A 25,000-nucleotide genomic window follows, 5' to 3' on the forward strand; every position below is an offset into this window, starting at 1 on the left:
ATAAAGCAGCATGACTAAAACAAGGGTTCTCATTGACTGGTGGTAGCTGGGGAGAAGGCGTTCCATGAATAACGTTAAAGGATTCTCAGTGTGAGCTTCTCCTTCTCTTTATTAAGTAAGAGATCCAGCATCGAATAACTCTTTCATATTCGGTGGTCTTCAGCTAATAGTTGTACTGGATCTCATTTTGCAGACTTTAATTCATTCAAATCCCACGGCAGAACTGACCGGTTGCACAGTTCTAAATTACGCTGCTAAATAGCAGAGCTTGACAGAAAGCAATTCTGATAACTATTTCATTTAGGGTTAAGCCATCTTTGAAGTAAACTCCCCACGTTTACTTCACACAGGAGGATGAACAGCCCTGCAGGGCTCGTCCCGGATAATCAGTGGAGTGCCTGCGTGAGCGTGTCATGTGCTTATCAGTGTGCCAGCGAGCGTGTCAGTGCGTGTGTCAGTGTAGGGTTCTTACTTCTTTTTGAAGATGTCCTTGGCTTTCAGCAGGTCTCCTCCACAGGCTGTTAATGAGTTCTGTCCAACTTTACCCACTGTTGCAAAAATATAAACGAGCACAGGATTTATAACGAACCCTGGTTTATACTGAAGCGACTGCAGTTTGCACAGCAATTCCACTACCTCTTACCTGTGGTGCATTTCAAATTAGCTATGCAATAGTGTGCCAATTTATTAGAGCACCTCAGGATTTGCCATGTATATCCTTTCTATACATATCTGCATGAAAATCTCAGGGTGTGATAATTTCAGTTTTTGGTCAGTAATCAGTAATATAGAAACAATAGGTACTCACATGTAAAAATGTTAGACCACTTTGTAATTTAGACATCTTAAACAACTTCTAAAAAGTCCCATGCATTTTACCACGTGTTGCTATGTGTTCCTTTTCTCTTACTACTTGAAATTAATTGCGTGTGGCCTATTAAAGTCATCAAGTAAATGAGAAAATCACGAATTTGCCTATTTTGTCAATTTCCCAAGATTGTCTGTTACAGTGGATTTATTTCACATGCACAGCAAATCCAAACTACAGAAGCATTGGGGTGTTCCAATAAATGTGCACACTACTGCACAGGTCTCAAAATGTGCAGTTTTGAAACACGTTACAGCAAACATGTGCTAGCACTGCCCTTCCTTGGCCACCTGGAGTCTCTTTTTATATTCTGAGATGCATAGAGTTCTGAAAAAGGCACAAGCCAAAACGTTTGGCTGCTTGACTTTCGAATATAACAAGGTTCAATTATTTTCCCTCACCACAGCAACTCCCCACAACAGCCCAGGCGAACCGAAGGTCAGCGGGTGTCCTCCGATCCCCAAGCCAATCAGCTCTTAACATCCAGGAGCCCCACATCGACTGTGAACCCCTGGAGGACAAGCCCTGTAAGTGTTTGAGCGCACCTGGCTGGTAGGGAGCGCCGTGGCATGGGTGAAGCAGTCAGTTTCTTACCTCTGCCCCACCTCATCCACACGCTGAAGTCGTTTCTGTTGTCGTCTTGCAGAAGCTGAATGAGGTAGTACTTGTTATTATTGAACTGCAGATTAGTCTGGGAAAGAAATTGAAGTAATGCAATTTAAATACCTAGCAAGGGTGGGTCTACCAAAATATCAAGGCAGCATTAGTCTTAGAGGGGTGTTTCATTATATTTACATGGCCTTACCTGGTTCATCATCACGTCATAGACAGCTTCTCCCTCGCTGTAGACGTGGGCCTGTGGACACAAACACCTTTTATCTCACTCTAGCCTTTTACTGTCTTGGCATCATTGTATTGTTAAACAGCTCTGCCAGCGACATCCATCTACCGCCACAAATTCGAGCTATCAGTACAAGGAACAAGTTAACAATGATGCATATCAGCTGCATGTACAGCATAGAATAACAAATGAAAATCGCAACTTGATAAGCGTTTTCCCAGATATATACATACAGCTGTGTGCACATGCATTAGAACACTCCATTGCTTCTGTTTTGATTTGCTGTGCATAGGAAATCAAACCACTGTAATGGAAAAGCTTGGAAAAATGACAAAACAGGCAGATCGGTGATGGTCTAATTTAATTGACGACACTAACAGGACACACATGCAATAGTATGAGAAAAGGCACACATAGCCATAAATGGTAAAATGCTTGCTACTTTTTAGAAGTGGTTTAAGAGGCCTAATTGAAGCACAATGTGGTCTGACATTTGCAGTGCCTTTTGTTTCTATATCACGGATTACCTTGGATCTTAGGAATCAGTTTGCTGTGGAATAACGCAAAATTTCTATGTTGTCAGAGAATTTTTTGTTTTACACTTGAGGGTTTTTTTGCTTGTTTGATAACTAAATCAATCCACTTATCATATATAATCAATGACGCAGACAATGCTGCTTTGCATTTACGTGAACATCCTTGTTCAATTAGACTGCTTCTGGTGTAGAGGTCAAGGTTGAACGAGGCGACTCTCAGTGTCACATTCACGCTGAAACGGAGCTGCAGTTTTCTTCAGTATCCAGTGCATCGTCACTACTAAATATGCTGCTTAAAGATGCCGGAAATGATCAATATCTCCCGTAAAGACCAGGTCAATGAGTCCATAGCCATCCAGGTCACAAAGACTAACTCAGAGATAAACTAATCTGAATACTATTTTTTTCATTAATACTACACAGAAGTATTTGTAATCTTCAAAGTAAAATGGTAAGTTTGTTTGTATTATTGATTGATGGCACTGGTGAGTTTGTCTTCGAATTTAAAAGTGTACCAATAAACACTTCCTCTGTTAACTGTAATTCAATAGCACTGTTTGCATGTCTTCTAATGCGACGTGGGGGGGCTCAGTTTTAGCCATTTATTTGAACTGCAAAATAACACAGATTTAAATCTATTTCAGTTTTTTTTATTGCAGAAAACTGATTACTGACTGAAAATTGAAATTACCACAAGAGGTTTTCATGCAGGTGGGTATATAAGGATATAAATTACACATTTTGAGGTGTTGTAATAAATTTGCTCACTTCTGCAGAGATGGATGTATGGACAAACAGACACCCCCAGAATCAGATCAATTAAATAATATTAATACCAGGTTTAATGACGATCAGATAAAGCGGTTCTCCGGATACATGTGAAATGCATGACATGCAGACATACGTCTGCCCCCACTATATCCCCTTTGCAATTATTATCCTTATTATTATTATTATTATTATTATTATTATTATTATTATTATTATTATTATTATTATTATTATTATTTAGCAGACGCCTTTATCCACGCCTTTATCCAAGGCGACTGCAGGGGGCTTTCACTGTTTTGAGCTTTGCAAAACAAACAAATGGTTAAGAAACGGCTCATTTTCAGTGACAAGGACCTAAGAACAGAAGTATTTCAGAATCACCTTCCCCAGCTTGGCTTTACATTCGGGATCCACTGGAGCTTTCCCTTTCATCACCACGGTTCTGACCTCCTCTGCACAAGAAAAACAGAAAACGCACACGTTACACACGTTACACATTAATAACGAGGGACTAGGCCAGTCAAAAACACAGACTGACGAACGCAAAATATTTCCTTTAAAAACAACACAAACAAAGCAGAAATCGGACCTTTGAAATTGTAGACAGCAACAATAAATTGATTGTTAAATTAACTGATGGATTAACCCTCTGCGGTCCTATGTTGGATCAGGTCTAACATTACAATTTTCCCTTTCCGGTCCGATGTCGGACCCTATCTGACATCATCAAAAAGGTGTCACGCACAGGTCTCTAGTTGTGTTTTTTCTCTGGAAAAAGCAGAGAAAACCTTTCAATGGCCGAGTGAGACTGAGAGGAGCCGACAGAAGCCGAAAAAATAAACAGGCATATCTGAGCAATACAGAGAGCCCCTGCACCACAGAGATAACACAGACACAAACAAAGGAGAGAGCTGCTTCCGCATCCAGCGCTCAGAGAATATCACAGGCATCTGCAGAGCTTTGTGAGATGTTATAGTAATAAAATAATGACTTGGATCACATTATTGAGGAGTTTGGTGATAAAACGAGTGATCAGGAGAGGATTTATCAGTATGCACGACTATGAAGAGGTATGTGAAAAATACAGCGAACAAGGGGTGGGGCTTGGCTGGAGATACAGTACTGAGTGTCCTGCTGATATGTAAAAATACCTTTAAACAGCGCTCGTGTGAAAATAAATTGGACGTAATGCGCATGACAGGTGCTGAATAAATGGACAGCTGAGAGTTAATGGCCCTGGTGTCTTTCTAGATCCTCACATACTAGATACCCAGTAAGGGGGTCCCAGAGTGCCCCCCCCAGTAAAAAAAGTCATGCAGAGGGGAGTGCATGTTCCTGGCTGAGAAAAATTCTTCACAGGGATTGCATAGTGAGCATTGGTTTGTCACTAGATGAGGCAAAGGGATTGCTTCTCCTCACTGTGCTACAGCAGCACCTACTGGCCCGGTGAGCTCAAACGTCTGTAGGGCTGGTCTTTCTCCTGCAGGGGGCGGTAGCTCACACGCACTGTGGCGCTCCAGGGTATAAAGGAGGCGACTGGCTTGGGGATCGGTGAACGAAAAACTGACCTTCAGTTTAACTGTTGTTGGGAGTTGCTGCGGGGAAAACAGGGATAAAACAATTCAGTAGCTACAGCTACATACCTTTGCTGTCGGTGGCATCTTCTGGAGTGGAGGAGGTTTGTTGCTGGTTCTTCCAGCTGCCTTGTGCTGTAGCCTGCTTCTTTGGTCTCTTCACTGAGGTCCTCTCTCTAGCCTCCTCTTCCTCCTCCTTTGTCTTTGTGCTGGGTCTCGCTGTGGCCAAGTCTCCACTGCCATTGTCACTCACATACAAGGCCGCCGCTAGAACACAAACAGAACACAGTGTTGATGCTGGAGATTTATTTTAAACTTTCCATCCGCAGCATCAAATCCTTAAAGTAAGCTACCAAAATAGTTTCATGAATTTTCACCCATTCATTATAAGCGTTTCAAATGTGCAGTTTTGAAAGAAACATGTGTTTTTAGCAAACAAGCATTTTCATTTTAAAACACCCGGTACCAAACTAGGATAAAGAAATGTCTGTTTGAAAGCCATAAGAAATGAAATGTTTAATCACAATTTAATAAGCTGATCTATGCAAAAATATAGGGGTGACAACAGATGGAGGAATGTATGGACAGACAGACAAACAGACTGCACCCTATACCCCTCAGAGATGAAAGTGAGGAGAAGTTACAAAAAAAACAAAAAAAAAAGCTGAAAAGTGACAGGAATCTGGGATTCGTTGCTTTTTGCTCAATGAATGAGGTAAATTAGAATGTATACCAAATAATAAGTGAACTTTAACTGCTGGATTGACAAACTCAGAGATGGCAATACTTGAGAGTGAACAAAACAGCACCTGCCAAGCAAAATCAGGTAAATGCATTTTTTTTTACACAAGTAATAGGGTCTGTGAAACCCGATGCAAGTATCCAGTCAAATAAAGTTGAGATTAAATATATATATATATTTAGTTTCAAGTGAAATACATTTTTTCTCACTTCTGCACAAGGGCTGAAATAAATGTTGTAAAGCATGTCTTTTCTTGCAATGTTCTTCTTCCTTTGGCTCTCAAACGCAACTTGTTGACATCAGAAAGTCACTCCCTTTTAATTAAGGTCAAAAAAGAACTATGTACACTTTCAATTGTTCTTGTTAAATTCTATTTTTTGTGGCACCTTCCTTTCCCCATTTTCTGAACTTGAAGAAGAAGAAGAAGAAGAAGAAGAAGAAGAAGAAGAAGAAGAAGAAGAAGAATTGAATCTAAAAAAGAAGCCACACAAAAGCTCTTGAACTTGAGCTAATCCTCCATTCATTTGGGCCTATTTGCAATACCAACCATTTAATATTATAAGCGTTTATTTTAAGCACAAAGTTGATATTTTTTGATTCATTATACGTTATCATGGACAAAAATGTAGAACATATAGTGCTAATAAAAACATTAATTGCTTATGTCATCTAAGTTTAATAAATGTTTAAAACTTAAAAAAGGGTCCATGTACAACTTAAAAAAAAACAAAAAATCTTAACATTCTGTTAACAAAAAAAGTTTAAAATGATCTAGAGAATACTGCTTTCCAACGCCTTGTATCCTCTTGTTAAGGTGACCACACGGCTCTGTGTTCACCTGGACAGTTTGGGACAGTTCAGGCTTTTCAACTCCCGACCCAATGCATTCTGGTAAGCGTAGTCCTGCTTCTCCTAAAGGATAAAATGGTACCCAAGACAGGTAAAACGTACCAGAATGCATTGGGTTGCGAGTTGAAAAGCCTGAACAGTCCCAAACTGTCCTGCTGGACACAGAGCCATATGGTCACCTTACGTCTTGATCCATAATCAGGAGCTCACATAACTGGTACGCAGGTACACATGCTGATCAACAAAAAACAACGAAGACTTAGTTATTGTTGTTTAAGACGCAAGAGTACCATCAGTATATTTTTAACAGGAAAACATTTACAGTAAAGGGAGAGACGATGTGGTGAGCTATACATGTCTAATGTATAGATTTTTCCAGAAGAGTGGGGGTCTACAAGCCTTGTCAACAATGTCCACGATCAATACCCCCTCCCCGTCGCTTGCTCGCTCCACAAGTGAAACAGAAAATCAACATATATTCAGGGTTCTCCCCAGGAATTCTGTACAGGCAGAACATTATAGCCAGGAGCACGTTTAACGGAAAACTAAACTTGCCTTACCTTAAATATACAACACGACAAAGAATTTGAATAATGTGTTGGTTGCACTTTTTTATCTTCTACATTTTCTTTTTCATGACTGCTTTTTATGATGGTAAATTGCCGTGCTTATTTAGGTACTCCACGATTTGACCGGGGAAAGATGACGCAGGGTTACTGGAGTTAACAAAAAAAAAACAAAAAAAAAAAAACCCTAACCTTTTCCTTTCTTTTTAGCTTAATTATAGAGCTTACTGCTTCATTTAAATTGTTCTCTTTGTGTTAAGTTTTCAGGGCATTTTGAATGCAACTGTTCATTTTAACACAACAGCACTCGCACACGTTTCGTCACCATCATAACTGTGCATGAAATCAGAGTGTAATAACAGAGTACCTCCAGTCTGCACTTCAGCATGTGTATGTCAGCTGACAAAGTGTTCAGCTGATATCGCATCGCACCTTTCTTCTTAAAGGCGTACAGCCTCTATACATGAACCCCCAATATCTTTTTTTTTGGTGCACAGCAATAGTTTTTATGTACTATATATCACTTTACAGTACAATAATACGACAAAAAATGAACTGAATGACAAAACCTGAAAATAATCTTAATATTTTTAATAAAGTAGCCCGAATTAATCTAGTATTAGAACATAAGAACATAAGAAAGTTTACAAACGAGAGGAGGCCATTCGGCCCATCTTGCTCGTTTGGTTGTTAGTAGCTTATTGATCCCAAAATCTCATCAAGCAGCTTATTAGGCGATGGACTGCGCCGATCGCCAGCTTATTTTGAAAACCCTGCATTCATTGTCACTATTTTTGCTTTGAAAATAATCTGTTATTTTTTTGCAGTCATTAATGTTTTAGCCTCTCGAAGTCCTTAACACAGAAAACCCGCCCAGTCAACTTTCCTCTTACACTACTGGTTTGATTAAATGAGTAGTTATGAAAACTCAACATTAATTTCAACAAAGAACAACACAACTTTTTAATGAAAAAAAAAAAGTAGCCTACTTCAATAGGAACATTAGCCTGCTATAGTAAACCAAAACAATAAATTGAACAACGATCTGGTTCTCTTGCCTTCTTCAATGAACATAATTTAATTAATAGGAGAATAAAAACATACTAAGTTAACAACTACCTAGACTATGTTTTTAATTAATTGTTTTTGGAATCTACCAGCAGCTTCTGTTGATAATAGTGCAGACCATGGGAGTCAAACCAATGATCGTATTGGGGTGCTTTTTAAAAACATGTTGTCCTTCTGGAGTGCCTCTGAATGCCTTTTAATTTGTTAGTTTTTTTAAACTATCTATATGCAAAACCATAACAAAACACCTATACAGGCTTTTTTTAAATTTTTTATTATTTGTCCTGTGGTTGCCTTTAATTTCTCTGCACGCACTACTACCTTGTGTATAAGTAGAATATGTGATTGTAAACATTGCATTTCTGTGTGAAAATGGTACAAGATAAGCGGTTTTCCAGTTATATGTTTAAATGTGTGAAGTGTGACATGCGCATGCACAACAGTCTCCACTGTACCCCCCCCCCCAGCGGGGCTAATAACTACCTGACTCCTCTCTCTGGATCTTCCTCTGGTATTTGGTCTTGTTGTTGATCTGCACCATCTTCACTAGGTCCACAGTGTAGCCGGTCCTGCCCAGTGTCACTGGCACCTTCTTCTCAACCCTCTGCAGGGCTTCCTCCAGACAGAGGGAGAGGGATGGGGAGAAGGGAGCCCAGCTACTGTCATCACCCTGCCACTTCCAGGAGAAATCTGAGAGGAGAGAGGGTTAGTTACACCACTGCCAGGAGAGATCTGAGAGGAGAGAGGGTTAGTTACACCACTGCCAGGAGAGATCTGAGAGGAGAGAGGGTTAGTTACACCACTGCCAGGAGAGATCTGAGAGGAGAGAGGGTTAGTTACACCACTGCCAGGAGAGATCTGAGAGGAGAGAGGGTTAGTTACACCACTGCCAGGAGAGATCTGAGAGGAGAGAGGGTTAGTTACACCACTGCCAGGAGAGATCTGAGAGGAGAGAGGGTTAGTTACACCACTGCCAGGAGAGATCTGAGAGGAGAGAGGGTTAGTTACACCACCAGCTAGGCAAGGCAAGATCAGAGGAGTGAGTTAGACACCCCAGGCTGTGACAACTGAAACAGAAAATTAAATAGAAGAATACATTAGTTAAGATAACTGGGATATTCAAGACCTGGGTCTCTAACGGACCGCAAACTTGACTGAATCACTGAAAGGGTTTGCTAACTGTCTAACTTGATTTTGTGAATATCAAAGCTCTTACATTTCCTTTTGTCCTGTACGGCAAGTCGTACTCTTCTTTCAAAGCCAGTCTGTGTGTTCTGCTGGGTTGACTTCTTCACGTCCACTTTGAGTTTGACTCCTGGGCTGGGAGACACTGTCACTGACGATTTACCAGCCCTGAAAGAAGACCGGAGTGCAAGCTTACCTTCTGTCTCCATTAGACTAGTCATACTGAAACAGGTCCAGACTTCAGTTTACTCAGCTGTGAAATTAGCAAAGTGGGGAAATCCACGGAGTTGTTTACTTACCTTACAGCAATGTGCAAATATATTAGAGCACCCCATTGCTTATGTAGCTTGAATTTGTTGTGCACATGAAATCAAACCACTGTCACTGAAAATCGTGAAAATTGTAAAAATAGGTAAATTCGTTATTGTCCAATTTAATTGATGACTTTAATAGGCCACACATGCAATTAATTTAAAATAGTAAGAGAAAAGGAACACAGATCCACAAATGGTAAAATGCAGGAGACTTTTTAGAAGCTGTTTAAGATGTCTAATTTAAGCACAAAGTGGACTATTGTTTCTATATCACTGATTACTGACTGAAAATGGATATTCTCACACCCCACGCAGGTATTATATATATATATATATCTATATAAAGGAGATACATGGGAAATCTTGAGGTGTTTGAATACGTCTGTACACTGCTGTACCTATGTGAACACTGTATTGACTACAATCTATTATTCCATTCTCCATAAGCCATGGATCCCACAGTAACAAGCCTGTCAGTAGCATCCACCTCCCATCGCCACGACTGATAATTCAGAGTCAGAGCTGTCAGTGTGATGAAAACGTTAACCATGATGTATATCAACAGTACAGAATAGTATAGAATAAGAATTAGCCATGAAATGTCTGATCAGTTTGTTCAGCGGCTTTCCAGATTTAATTAAAGAAACAGACACCCCTACAGCTCCAGAATCTGATATTCTCAATAACTAAATAATGTAAAATCTCACTTCTCTACTATTTTTTAATTTAGAGTAACCAACTATTTTACAGATCTTCACCCCAATTCAGACTGTGCAATTATTTTTTTCCCCTACACCGCAGTGATTCCCTACACGGCCCTGGAGAACTGAAGGATCACGCCCTCCGATCCCACGACCAAGCCAGATTCCTCTTCTAAACCCAGGAACTCGACAGCGGATGTCAGAGTGCTACCAGCCTCTGGAGGACGGAGGACAGCCCTGCAGGTGTCTGCCTGAGCTCACTGAGCACTTGGCCAGTAGGGTGCGCTGTAGTGCAATGAGGAGTACCTGCTGGGTTTGTCTCCCTAACGCACAGGAGCGCCACAGCCAATGCAATACTCTCTCTGGATCCCCGCTGACTGGTGGCTCTGCACAGCCACAACTTTTACTTGGGCATGCTTGCCAGGATAAAGAGATTTTTCTTTCTAAACATTGCAGTGTATCCAGATCATGCGCTTCCTCCTGTAACACTGATTGAAACCAGTATCGTATTTTAGGGAGAGAAAACCAGCATTGATGCAGGAGGGTGCGTGATCAGGATACACTGCCAAGTTGCTAATGCTAATGGCTAATGCTCCCGATTAAATGTTGAGAATTGTATTCCCCAGTTGATTTTAAATTTTGAAAGAGTCTGCAATATGTTTAAAAATATAATGCTGTGAGAGAGGCAACATGGGACAAAACAAAGGTAATACGTTTGTAACAGGGTGTCCTGTAACACTTTCACCTGCTGTTAGATGTTGCATTAACTACACAGTGTAGCCATTTCAGCCCAGGGGTGGAAATAAGATTCCTACTGCATAGCAGTTTCATCCACCCAGGTTTTATTATGAGCTTGATTAGTCACTGTGTTTAGGAGACAAGCTCAGGTGTGTCTTATTAAACTCCTAGTAAACCCGGAATGGATCAAACTGCTATGCAACGCAAGTCTTATTTCCATCCCAGCAGCCTAGTATTTGTAGAATCACATATGTGAAAAGATGCAATACGTGTTTTTTTTAATGATAAGAGCACAATCTGATAATGTAGCTGACAAGGAGTGCAATTATTCTGTATGTTACAGTCCCTACACACAGGCAAGGCAACAGTCAGACAGACTCACTGGAAGGCCTCAGTGATGGCAGTGTTGAGTTGATCAGAGTAAGCTGTCCACTCCCCAGCATCCCCCTCCCACTCCCAACGCAGCTGCGGTTCTGAGCCGTCTTCCTCCCTCAGCGCTGGGCCAGGCTTCACCTCCTCCTCTTCCTCTTCATCTTTGACCTTACGCTTACGATCACCTGCCATGAAAAGACACCAGTCATGCAAGCAGACAAAGAGCTAGCGCCTTCGTCACTGTAAAGTGTGTGTGTGTGTGTGTGTGTGTGTGTGTGTGTGTGTGAGAGAGAGAGACATTGGAATTGTCTGTTTCTTCTCCTGTTTGTTTGTTTGTTTAAGCGGATCTATGACAGGCAGTTAATTCAAAACTAGAAATAAATACTGAGTTTCACACAGAAGTAACAAACAAGTATGTCAATAAATTGGGCTAAGAATGTCCTCAACATGTTTCAACACAACTGAAAGCGCTTCTCTAGATAAATATAAAATTGTACGTGTGACACACAGACACACACGATTGCAGCGTACAAAACAAAGTCCACTTGTTGTGTCCAACTAGTGGAAAGCAGGTTTATTCCACTTGATGGACTAAAGTTAGTACACCCGCTAACCCTGATTGCAGCGTACAACCGTCTGTTAAATCAGAATAAACAGGATCTGCTTGCAGCAGTGTACCAAATCAGATCTGTGATGATCGTGTTCAAGTGGATTAACTTAGTACTGTGAAGGGAAAAGCTCATTTAGTGTGCTTGCCTGTCTGAAGCATTTACTGCTTACAACGTTTTGCAGAGACAGCTGCATTTCTAGTACATCTGAAAACTTTACTCTTTACATTTCTTATGTCCGTCACTTTCAGGCAGTCAGATCTGTGGGATAAAAGTGTATATCTATCTATTTATCTATCTATATCATCTTCTGTGTGCCTATACAGCAATGTCAGCAGCTTAGAATGCAAATATGATCTGCCAGTTTGAAATGTGCACAAAAAGACATTAGATTTATTTCAACTTAAATATGTTTGCGTGAATCACACTGGTGTAGTACAAATGGCTTTCTTTTTGTGCAGGGATCCCTTTATACATTCATCTGACACTGAATTCTGCATATCGGATAAGAAGGGTTTACACAGCTATGGCCAAAAGTTGTGCATCACCTAGAATTTTAGGATTGAGACATCATTTTGTTATTTTCTTTAGCGTCATGGAATTAAAGACCACTACAAAATGATAACGCAAAAGTCTACCAGGAAACCATAACAGTAGTACAGTATTTCATGTTAGATTTCGAATTGTCACATGTCTGAATTTTTGTCATTTTATGGAAAACTACAAAGCTGTATGCAACTTATATCAATGTAACCTTATTCAGTAGGTTTCATTCGACTTTATGAAGCAAAATGTGTGAGTTATATGATGCAGAGCTGTAGGTTAGTCATTATATGTCAAACTTATTCTGATCAAGCTTACCAGGATCATCTGTTGGGTACGCTGCAATGACGATTTAATAGCAGATCTGCAGAGATTGTGCAATAAATAAATGCAATATGTTATAATAAAATACCTCACAGTCACATACCTGATTTGGGGTCGATGTCCCATACAACCCGCGACACCGCATTTTGACTTCGAGTTTGCCTTTTTGACATAATTTCACTGTAAAATGTGCCTCAGCAATTACACAACATATAAATGATACGCTATACTGTAGCTACTCTGTATTAATGCAGCGTCAGCGCAGATAAGTATATATTTATTAATAACCAGACCGGGTTTAGTTGTGTTGTTGCAGCTTTTGACTCTATTTTCCCATATGAGGAAACAGCTTGACAACACCGCGCAGTTCCATCTCGTTTCCTATTGGCTACAGCCACCGTAGTTACGGATTTTTGGTAATCTGATTGGTCGAAATCAGAAGGTGGGTCATTCTTCTAAAATGATAATGCTTTAATTGGTTGAATAATAGGTCCGCCCTTTTCCAGGCTGAGGATTACGTCATTCTTTGGTTGTTTTTTGATTGGTTTTCGCCCTCACACAACCTGTCGCTATTGGTTAAAATAACTCCAGCGCTACATACATGTCATGGCTTGTCTGCGGTGATATTATTAATGCTGCTAATGAAAAGTCAGTAAAAATACAGATAACATTTTCATATTTCTTTAAAACTGTAACGTATAGTTCCCCAATTAATTAAGAAATGAAAGAATATATATATATATATATATATATATATATATATATATATATATATATATATATATATATATATATCAGAAGGCTGTAACATGTTGAAAATATACCTTGAGGAGAAATTTCGTATTTTCAGACAATAAATAAATAAATAAGAAAGACAAAGATGTTCTGTATTTTACTGTTAATCTTAAAGATTGCTGAAAAAAAAAAAAAAAAAAAAAAAAAAAGAAAATCTCACTGCTGGGACTGTTTACACAGCCGGACCTGTTTCCGGGAGCGGAGCGAGTAGTGCAAGAGCTGTATCTGAAATACGAGAGCATGGCTGCCTTACAAAGCAAAATTTTTCCGATCTGCAATTTGTGTCGAGGGAGGGTGCAAATTACACTTCGGGCATGTGCTAGACGGGTGAGTGCCTTTAAAGAACGATAGACAATTCAGTGGCGTTGCACGGAGAGGAGTTGGAAAAGGCAATCCTACAAAATATACAACCCAGCCCCGACGTCTGTGCGCATTTAAAAAAAAAACAAAAAAAAACAACGTTTAAAAAGTATATTGCATTGCCTTCAACATCGGTCATGAATGAAATGCCTTTCAGTATACACACGGTCTTAATTTAAACTGCACAAGTAACACATTAGCTATAATAAACGTAGAAAGTTGTATATGCGCGTTGCTACTGTGCTACTTAGTGTTCATTTATTAGAACACCTCAAGATTTATCATGATATACCTTTATAGCTACCTGCATTGAAACCTCTGGATGTGCGAGTTTTTGGTCAGTAAATAAATCAGTGATATAGAAACAATATGTCAGAGCATTTTGTGCTTTGATCAGGCATCTTAAACAGCTTCTAAAGTCTCATGCATTGTACCATTTGTGGCTGCGTGTTCCTTTTCTACTACTGTTTAAATGAATTGCATGTGTGTCCTATACAAGCCCATGTTGACACATTTTCAAGATTTTCAGTGGTTTGATTTCATGCGCACAACAAATCAAAACTACAGAAGGGTGTTACAGTACATTTGCACAGTACTGTACCCCGACCTACAAATAAACATTTTAATCTTACCAAAGTGATATTACTATTGTAGATGTGATAATAACCGCATTTCAATATACAGTGTAGTGACAATGCAAAATGAAAGTTTATTCGCTTTTAAAAGGCAGTGGGGGGAGAGTAGTCTGAATTGGGTTGTAAGGCTCGCTTGCCTCAGCTCACACATTGAACTCATCACACGCCAGCCGTGAGTAATTCCAACCCCGGTGAACCCGCATCCACAGGGCGGAGCGATTCCTGTTCCGCACGCTGCTTCTCCTGCGCAGGGGTTTCACCCGGACCCATCATTACTGGGAACTCACTCACCCGTGTCAGGTGATGCCCTGCGAGGGCAGCGATTGGCTCATGTCTCAGACCTTCCCCGAGGTGATTGGTGGAGTGATAAGACACCCAGCATGTGACCTCTACAGTGAGCTTCCTCCCACTGATTCCTATAGCTGCCTTTCCAGCCTTATATACCTTCAATGGATCCACTATTTGGCACTTGTGGTGATTTCCAGGAGTCCTTATTATTACTGTTATTATTATAATTTTTTTTTAAATACATTGTTTCAGTTTGTAACATATGATATTTCTGATAGTGAATAATTTATTTGAACAGCAGTTATTGCTAAAAACATCCGTAACTGGCATAATAAATACTCTTTAAAGAGCTTGGAAGGGAAGGGCGGGGTTTATGCTAATTTAGACACTCGCGATTGGTTCACTTATAAGCGTGTCCTAAATTACTGTAGAATTTCAAAGACATCTTTAAGAGTAGCTTCATTTTGTGTCGCTTTAAAGTTGCTGAATTTCTGTCAATCAAAACATATATATATATATATATATATGTATGTATATATATATATATATATATATATATATATATATATGTATATGTGTGTGGTATATATATATATATATATATATATATATATAGATACATACATACATACATATATATATATATATATATATATATATATATATATATATATATATATATATATATTTTCCCATTTTTTGTTGCTTAGTTTTTCCTGTTGCAATTCCTCAAAATGTTTGTTTTCTAATGTGACAATTATTTTCCCTGCTCGTTTGTAATCCCATTTTGTCAATAAAGTTTGTTATGGAGGCTGTGTTTCTGACTGGCTGTCACAGTTACATTTATCAATAAACGTGGTTATGTTTCTTCTGTACTCTCTGTACATCACGATCATTTTTCATCAGCTGATAGCTTTACTCTTTAAATGACAGCAGTGGCAATGGGGGGTGGATGTTAGGGACAGGCTTGTTTTACAGTGTATTGACAGTGTTATGGCAGGTGTCCCTATTTGTTTGACCAGCTTATGTATTTTTTTTTTTATCTCTCCTTTTCTCCAGAATTACATTGTTGCCCATGAATCTCAAGTTGATAATTCTTCCGAGTTCCTCAACAGCACTCCTCACAGGAGACACCCTGGTATTACATCTCTGAAGACTGTGCAGCTTCCTCAGCCCTTAGAACAGGCTGCACAAGTACTCATACACCGTAAGCAAAAACACCAGCACTGGTTATTGCCAGCCCTTCTTAAATCTGCGCGGTTGTAAAAGGAATTTTGAAATATTTAAAGGAGTACTGTTTATCAACAAAGTTTCACTATTCTTCCTCTGTGTCTTTAATTAAATGACATGCGTTTCCACTAGAAGTCTTTGTCAGTGTCTTTCTTCCTGTTTTTTTCACAGAAGCGCCAGGCAGTCAGCTTGCGGAGCGCGCTCAGAGCTTGTGTAACTTCCTGTGGAGCAGGAAGCGGGCAGTGGGGGACCGGGCAATACAGGAGCGAGCCGTGGAGCTGGAGAAGAGGATTCGAGAGAGGGAACAGCAGAGAGCAGGTGCAGGACAGACACAACTTCTTCCAGAAATTATACCTGCTGTGCACCTCCATTCACTATATAGGCCCCTAATTAAACACTTCTCAAACACCTTCATTTAAAACATCCCGTATGACACTTCAAGAAATCTGTTTGCAAACCATGCTGTCAGATAGTGTTGCACTTCCTGGGTCACCTGGAGAGTGACCTTCCCCTTCTTATCTGGCATTAAACTAACCAGCTGCTTCTCCTATTGGCTGGCTGACATGCCTTCAGAAAACAAGCGTTTCTCTTTCAATAAATCACATTTAGCAGAGTTCCTTTTTGGTTTGTTTGTTTTTGTCATTTACCTGTCATGCTTGTCTCCCAGTAATTGAACTCAATAACCCAGTTTCATCACAATTTGATAAGTAGTTATGTAGATGAAACAAACGCACATCGGAAATGTGAAAAAACGCCATCTTATCAAAAGTGTCCCAATTGTTTCTTCTAACTTGTATCAAAACACAAGAGTTAGTAGAAACCATTGGGGCAGCCTTGGCCCCTACCACTTTTACAGCTGTGCCATTGTACAGATTTTTATGCTAGCAAATGTTCAATTTTAAAAAAGAAATAACTAATTTAATATAAATATATAGAGGTCACAATAAGTGCGTTCCCTAGTGTATTTCCATGTTGACAAAACAAGTCAATTGTCATTAAAATCAGATGTAACATACATGTGTGGGTAAAAGTGCCTTGGGTCTTCAATTTATTTATTTATTTTTTTGCCTGCGAGGCGGAGCGACTAGTCCATTTTAAAATATCAATAAATCATTTAATATGCACGATACAGATGTCAAAGTAAGTGCGTTCCCCAGTATATTTCCATGTTAACAAAATACATTAATTGTCATTAAACTTGGATGTCCAGTAATATACATATGAGTGAATAAAAGTACCTGGGGTCTGCAAAAACCTGCAAAAAAATACGTTGGGAGAAGAAGGAATGGACATTTTTACCTTCCTTTGGTGACATTTCTCTTACTGTATGACAGGTATTGACTTTTTTTCTACATTTCGTGTAAGTGTTGGGAACTACAAATTAAACGTGAAATGGTGCTTTTGGCTGATTTACTTATGCTGCGCCAATACCCTGAAAACACATAAACTATCTGTGCTGTATAGAGAGTCGCTGGCAGTTCTCGCGCTTCGCTGTAACTTGGCGCGAGGAACTACCATTCCTCTCCATATATTGAAAAATGTAACAGGCATACAGACAGCCTCACTACACCCCTAGATTTCCTCACTTAATAAGTTGAGCTAAAGATGGTCCTTTGCAAGTCTCATTAGAATTGGATTAGCAGTTCTCCAGGTACAGACAGACAGACAGAGGTACAGCATCCATATACCCCAAAAGTCTGTGTAATATTGTGTCTGGTTCACTTGCAGAGGGCCCATTAGAACAGTCCAGACTGGAGGAGAAGGTTCGAAAGCAGGTTCTGTCAGAACTGAGAAAGACCACATACCATTGGAAACCCTTGAGGTGAGAAGCCAGCACGCTGGCTAGATCCGAAATGCAGCAGCAAGACCATGCACACTCACTAATACCTCGTTTCCATGCCGACCCGCATTGAAGTCTCAGGATTTTTCCAGAACCTGATATTCACAATATAACTTGAGCTAAATGATGTTAACCCCAAATTGCATGACAATTGTTTAAGCGGTTCTCCAGGTATATGTGAAACGTATGCAGTGTGACCTGCGTGCACACGACCATCTGGACACTAACCCTGCCGCACGGGGCTCATACTCATAGGGTCTAGGGGACGGTAAAGCAGATTCACAGTAATCCCCCTGGTTCACTCATTGTGTTCTCTCTAGATATAACGAGGAGCTGAGCTTGATCTACCTGGCTGCCAGACTGGATGGAGGCTATGCAGCTGTGTCAAGAGCATTGCACGAGGTGAGTGGCAAATCTTAAAGGGATTGTAGCTCACAGAATAATTCTATTAATGTGCAGTTTGAAAGCAGTTTCATTTAAAAGCACCTGCTCCTGTTCTAGGTTAAATAAATCTCAGTTGTTTTTTTTAAGATAGTGTTGCACTTGCTTTGTTACATTTCTCTGTACCTTGCAGAAGCAGTTTGCCTGTTATGTCACAAAACAAACATAAATCAAATGTTCCATTCACAAGTTCTTTACAGTCCAGTTGGTGTACATGGTCACATTCATATTCTCCTACATATTGAATTATGCCCGCTTGTGCAGTTTTGCTAATTTGAAGGTAATTTATCCTGTTTTCTTTTTTTTTTTTTATGTGAGCATCATCTAGAAATAAACACAGCTGCAAAGGTCACCTCACAATGGTCACCTGTTTTCAGTTGACTTCAGTGTTGGTAGACCTTCAATATTAAGGCCACATTTCGTTGATCCCTGCCTTCTATATATAGTTATCGGTGTATTTTTTTCTCTCTCAGATTAAGAAGCGTGTTCCAGATTTTGCACCTCAAACCTTACTGGATTTTGGATCAGGCACTGGGACAGTAGCTTGGTAAGAAAGGTCATTTATTGATCTTTTATCCCACTCAGACTTTCATATCTTCCCTGAATATTAATCATCTTATAAAAATGATTTTAGTGATCCATCATCTCCTAAGTGCAGCACTCCCCCAAATCCATTGTCAGGAATGTGGAGCGGCTCGGGGGTGGACCTCACTGAATATCGTGCTGTCCCTTTTGCAATAAATGCAAAATAATGAAAAATAATCCATCCCACAGGAGCAGTGGTACCCGATACCCCAAAATATGTTTCTCCAATGGTGATTGTTACAAAACTCAATGTGATGTCGTTCTTTGCAGAAGCATGTTTTGGGGTATAGTGAAGAACAGTTGCATGCTGGCTGTGTGTTGGGCAGAGCCTCGCTGTACTGTGCTGTACACAGGGCAATGCTGGCGGGACCACACTATATAACACTAATATAAAACCCTGTGCAAAACTTCAGCATCTACCCAACATGGTGTGTATATGAATTATTTTCTTCTGATTTTCCTCAGGGCAGCTCATACCATGTGGGGTCAGAGTTTACGAGAGTATGTGTGCGTGGACAGCTCAGCATCAATGAACAAGCTAGCAGACCTGCTTCTGAGAGGTAAGATCTGCACTCATCTGTTTGGAACACCTTGTTAATCACACAACAGGGTTCACCGTGTTCAGTTTAGCAGTCGTCTCTGCCCAGCTGTGATTGAGTGCGGTGGAGATATGCAAAGGCAGCAGTAGGAAAGCGTCGGGTATGATTGACACCTGCTTCACTGCATTTTCCTCAGCTTGGAAATCTGTGGTTGGAAGCAAAGAATAAACTGAAAATGATGGCATTGAGTACAAAGCCCCATTTACCAGGTGCACAATGAACAGCTTTCATGAGGTTTCAATAAAGAACTCCAGTCAGATACTCTAAAAGGGGATTTATTATATTGTGAGTGACTGGAAACTAAACATTAAAAAGGATGAAGCCCAGATATAACCCGCATTACAAACCAACCCCAGTGAATCTTACCTGATATACACTCCCTGCCCACTTTATTGGGACCTGTCTGTCTCCGCGATTGGGTTTGGCTTCGCCCTGGTGTGGGGCATGTTCTCCTGGTGTACCCGGGGACCCTTGATTACTCTGGGAGGCTGAATGAATAGTTTAGGCATCGCTGCGGACCCTCCAACAGTGCTGACCCCTGACTTTCAGTACAGTAATGCACCCATCCAGCAGAACTGGTTTGAGGAGCATGACAGAGACTTCTTCCATGGCCATCCCCCGGATCTCAATCCAACTGTTTGAATGATTTGTCATCACGTTTGCACGTGCTTGTCAGTGTATGCGTGTCACAGTGTAATCAGTAGAAATGTTGGCACGTGCGAGTCAGTGTGTGTGCATGTCACAGTGTAAACAGCAGAAACAAAGGAGCCAGCCAACCTAACTGTGGATCAAACTTTCTGTTTTCTTCAGGAGGCAGTGAGACCGAAGACCCACATATTCGAGGAGTTTATTTCAGACAGTTTCTCCCAGTATCACCGAAGGTAATATTCACATCCATAGCACTGTATAACATTATAGAACCAACTACAGTAGCTACCCAACAAGGTATCTGCACGATATAGCACCAATATACAACCGTGTACAGAACTACAGCAGCTACCCAACACAGTGGTGTCTATATAAAGTTGTAATCTAGTGCGCTGGCAGAGCCTTGCTGTACTGTACTGTACACAGGGCAATGCTGATGGGACCTCACTGTATAACACTAATATAAAACCCTGTACATGTGATATCCCTGTAGTAGTGTGATGCTGTGTGTCTCTGTTTCCAGGTGCAGTTTGATCTGGTCGTATCTGCCTTCTCCTTGTCTGAGCTCCCCAGTGCCAGTGAGAGGCTCAGTTCCATTCAAACTCTGTGGAGAAAAACCAGCGACTTCCTGGTCAGTGCTTTTAATGAGTAAAATTCAGCTCTATTAAAGTGATTGCAGCTCTCAGAATAATTCCAGGAATCTTCCTTGTCCTGCACTTCCATTCGCTACACAGCGCTCAATGGGCAGTTTTGAAAGAAACACACATTATAGCAAACTTGTCTTTTTAAATCATTTGTCGGTCAGTAGAGGAAACAGCTGGCTGGTTTATGACAGGAAAAATATATTGAACCCTCCAGGTGACCCAGAAAGTGCAATACTATCTGAAAGCATGGCTTGCAAGCAGAGATAACCAAGTGCAGTGCCAGACATGCTTTTAATAAAACTGCTGTAACATGTATTTCTTTCAAAACTGCACAGTTGAAGCACAAACCAGGTAAGAGTTATGAAATTATGTTGTTAACTACAATTAATTGTATTGGAATTGCTTTATCTGTTTAGGTGCTGATCGAGAATGGTACGAAGGAGGGCCATAGCATCTTAATGGAAGCCAGGGATATTATTCTGAAGGTAAAAAATCATCTTAATAGTAATTTCTAGGAATTATAGGAATATTAATTTTACACATTTAGTTGCAGTAGTTCTATCAAGTGTTATATAGTGAGGCCCCGCCAGCTTTGTGCTGTGTTCAGGGCAGTACAGCGAGGCTCTGCCAAGCAAACAGCAGGCAATGCCAGCGCACTAGATTACAACTTTATACAGACACCACTGTGTTTGGAAGCTGCTGTAGTTCTGCACAGGGTTTTATATTAGTGTTATATAGTGTGGTCCTGCCAGCATTGCCCTGTGTACAGCACAGCACAGCAAGGCGCTGCCCAGCACACAGCAGGCAATGCCAGCACAACTGTTCTTCATTTTACCCCAAAACATAGATTGCAATTTTATACAGACACCATGCTGGGTCGCTGCTCTGGTTGATTTTATAGAGTTATAACCTTTTTTTTTTCTGACCAATCACAGGGGGAAGACAAGGTGACCCATGATCCCAGAAGAGGCTCCGTTTTTGCACCAGTGAGTAGGAGCAACATTATCACTTTAACCCTTAGCGGTCCGTTTATTCAGCGATTGCCAGGCGCGTCAGGTCCAATTTATTTTGCAGCACGCGCTGTCTATTTCACATGCACTGTTTAATTTTTTTTTTTCCTAGCAAAACAGGTCTAAAAGGCATTGCATCGCCAAAGAACACTCAGTATTGCATCTCCAGCCAAGCCCCACCCCTTGTTGGCTGTATTTTTCACATACCTCTTTATAGACGTGCACACTGATAAATCCTCTCCTGATCACTCGTTTTATCACCAAATTCCTCAATAATGCAATCCGAGTCATTATTTTATTGCTGTAACATCTCAAAAAGCTCTGCGAATGTCCGTGATATTCTTTGAGCGCTGGATGCAGACGCAGCTGTCTCCGTTGTTATGTCCGTGTTATCTCTGTAATGCACGGGGCTATCAGATACACCCTTTTTGTTTTTAGTTTTTCTTTCGGTCTCACTCGGCCACGAAAGGTTTTCTTGGCTTTTTCCGGAGAAAAAACGACTCGAGACCTGTGCTTTACGATAATTTCGGACAGGGTCCGACATCGGACTGCAAAGGGTTAAAAGAGTGCTAAATGTCTTTAAAATCAATGTCCTTACCTTGTATTAGCAATAGCAACATTATCGCTCCACCCCCATCTTTAAAATTGTATTTATACGCTCACCTGAGTGAACGCACCACAGCACATACAATGTATGAAATAGAAAGGTTCTTTACACCAAATTATACATTTTACTTTACATCTGTTTAGCAGCTTGATTTGGAAGCTGCCGTTCGATTTGAAGGAATGCACTATTGCACAGTGAGGATCTGGCCTTGGATACGAGTCTTCTTTAATCTCTCATGCTCTTTGTATTTTCCCTGTTGAAGTGCCCCCATGATGCCCCTTGCCCTAAGCTGTCTGAGAAGATTCAGCTGCCCTGTAACTTCCCACAAGCGTACCGGCCTTTGCAGCTGCGCTGGGTGAGTACAGGACCTGTCAGAACCAGGAGACTGAAGAGTCTGAGCGAGAAAAGGTCATTCAACCCATCAAGCTCGCCCCTTGTTAGCACACCATTCTCCCCTACTGGGGGGGAAATAATTTAAAAGCACAGAATCTAGTCTTATTTGAAATATTCACATTGTTTTAGATCCTACTACTTCACCTGGTAGTTATTCCATGCATTTATAACTGTGTAAAAAAGTGCTTCCTACCTTCTGTTCTAAACTCTACTCGGCTTCCATTTATGGCTTGTTTTTTCTCTGCTAAATTTGAAGTAGCATCTTGGGTTAACTTTATTTATACAATTTATGATTAAAGACTTCAAGTCCCTGATCCAATATTGGCCAGGTAATAATCAATGCGAAATGTGTAGACGTTTTACAAAAAACCAAAATCAGAATATTGATCCAACTGAGTTACAATGAAGAATTGAGAACTTGGTTGAACTTCCTGCTCTTGCCACCAGATGTCACTGTTTTGCAAAGTTATTATTATTTTTTATTTACAAAGGGCATATACTGCAGTAAGATGTAGATACCACACCGTGGGCATGGGTGTTACTGACAGGCTTCATTTTACACCAAACCATCAAAGCCTTTGTATTGAGATTAATTGCCTCTTGATTTGTTTTTCAGAACACAGACCGGTCTTTTGAGAAGTTCTCTTTTGTGATCCTGCAAAGGGGGTCTGGAGATGAAACGAAACAGTGGCACAGAATTGTGCAACCGGTATTGCGACGAGTCAAACACGTGCACTGTCACCTGTGCTGCGCCGACGGAACACTGCAGCATGTAGTCGTGACTACGAGCAAGCATACCAGGTACAAAATTAAACCCAGGCTGCTTTATCGATGTGTGTGCAAAGCATTTTGTTAACTTCCCACTCTGGCCACCAGATGTCACTGCCGCTCCATACAGTAGAGCCTCAGAGTTCCAAACACCTCGGGAATGGAGGTTGTTCATAAGTTAGAAATATCTAACGTTCTCAGTGGTTTATCAGATGTGTACACCTGCTATCTAGACCCTCAATCTGGAGAATAATACAAAGATGCAGCACAGTAATGCAATATATTGGTATGATTATTTCTAAAGTCTTTAAAACACTATTTACATGGTAAAAGGCATACTTGCCATTGAAATCTCATCATCTTCAGAGTTGTGTTTGTAACTCTGAGGTTCTGCTGCACTTTCGTTCACTTATTTTTCTTCATTTGTTCTTGTTTTCAGGGATCTATACCGGTGTGCTCGGAACAGTGAGTGGGGAGATCGGCTACCAGTGAGAAACATAAAGGCTGAAGCAGATTCTGAACTCAACCAACCGCTACAGACTGAAGAACAACTGCAAGATTCAACTGAAAAGGGATTTTGAAATACAGCAGACACTTGTAGTTCTGGTCTTTGTCCTCCAGGGGGCAGTAGGCCATGTGCGCTGTGGTGCTCTTGGGTGTAGAGCCGATTGGCTTGGGGATAGGAGGATGATCTGACCTTCAGTTCTGAGCTGTGTGGGGAGGGCAACTGGATATTCTAAATGGGGGGGTGGGGGGGTCAAATAAGTGGGCTAAAAAAAAATTTAAAAAGTTATTTTGATTAGTTTTGCATATGAAATTTAATCACTATCACTGTAAAGTTTTGGAAATAGGCAAACTGTGATTAGTAATTTAATTGATGACTTTATTAGGTCACGCATGCAATTCATTAAAAATAGTACGAGAGAAGGAACACACATGGTAAAATGCATGAGACTTTTAGAAGTTGTTTAAGATACCTGATTAAAGCACAAAGTGGTCAAACATTCAGACGAGTCAATATTGTTTCTGAATATAAATTGCAGGTAGAGATATACATGATTTGTAATCCAGGGCTGGCAATGGAACATGAAACAAGCAATGTGATTGGTCGTGTTTTGGATGGATACAGACAGTTGGAGCCTTGTCACATATTCGAAATCACAGCGCTGCCTCACAAAATGTAAAGTGTCGGGCGGCAGCCATCTTGCTTTTACAGTTTCAAATGTACAGTAAGTATGAAACTGAGAGATCAATTATCTGCAGTAGTAAGACATGCAGATCTGGATGAAGAACAATTACGTGAACTGGCAGATAGTAAAAAACAAAACAAAACAAAAAAAACTCTGTCTTTACTCAGTCACCCCGACTTTGTCGCTTAAAATAATTTTAGCGGTTTGTAAACACTACAGAAAGACACGTTATCCAACCCTGTCTGACACAGACCTTGAAAAATGACTAAAATCCGAGACGTTGTTGTATTTTTTTTCCTCCCATCTGTTCTGCTCAGTGTGTTTGTACTAGGGTTCCCACTTCTGATTTACAAAAAACCAGGACACC

The 25,000-nt window shown here is 40.4% G+C and overlaps 2 protein-coding genes across 2 annotated transcripts; one reads left to right on the forward strand and one right to left on the reverse strand.

Moving 5' to 3' along the window:
* Positions 1-453: 453 nt before the first annotated feature.
* On the reverse strand, positions 454-12,949 carry LOC121305222 (poly [ADP-ribose] polymerase 1-like). The gene is made up of 9 exons (XM_041236765.1): positions 12,704-12,949; positions 11,136-11,310; positions 9,032-9,168; positions 8,299-8,505; positions 4,660-4,857; positions 3,398-3,468; positions 1,674-1,724; positions 1,463-1,559; positions 454-548 (listed from the first exon to the last, which is right to left on the reverse strand). Exons 1-9 carry the CDS (start codon positions 12,771-12,773, stop codon positions 469-471), a joined length of 1,086 nt encoding a protein of 361 aa, XP_041092699.1. The 5' UTR covers positions 12,774-12,949; the 3' UTR covers positions 454-468.
* Positions 12,950-13,590: 641 nt separating this feature from the next.
* On the forward strand, positions 13,591-24,170 carry mettl17 (methyltransferase like 17). The gene is made up of 14 exons (XM_041236688.1): positions 13,591-13,722; positions 15,738-15,885; positions 16,080-16,226; positions 17,637-17,730; positions 18,069-18,150; positions 18,663-18,736; positions 19,240-19,334; positions 20,184-20,254; positions 20,545-20,652; positions 21,082-21,150; positions 21,601-21,651; positions 22,545-22,637; positions 23,292-23,476; positions 23,883-24,170. The coding sequence occupies exons 1-14, from the start codon at positions 13,636-13,638 to the stop codon at positions 24,022-24,024; spliced, it is 1,446 nt and encodes a 481-aa protein (XP_041092622.1). The 5' UTR covers positions 13,591-13,635; the 3' UTR covers positions 24,025-24,170.
* Positions 24,171-25,000: the final 830 nt, after the last annotated feature.

The sequence above is a fragment of the Polyodon spathula genome, chromosome 42 (genome assembly GCF_017654505.1).
Source record: "Polyodon spathula isolate WHYD16114869_AA chromosome 42, ASM1765450v1, whole genome shotgun sequence".
In the NCBI taxonomy this organism is placed as follows: Eukaryota; Metazoa; Chordata; class Actinopteri; order Acipenseriformes; family Polyodontidae; genus Polyodon; species Polyodon spathula.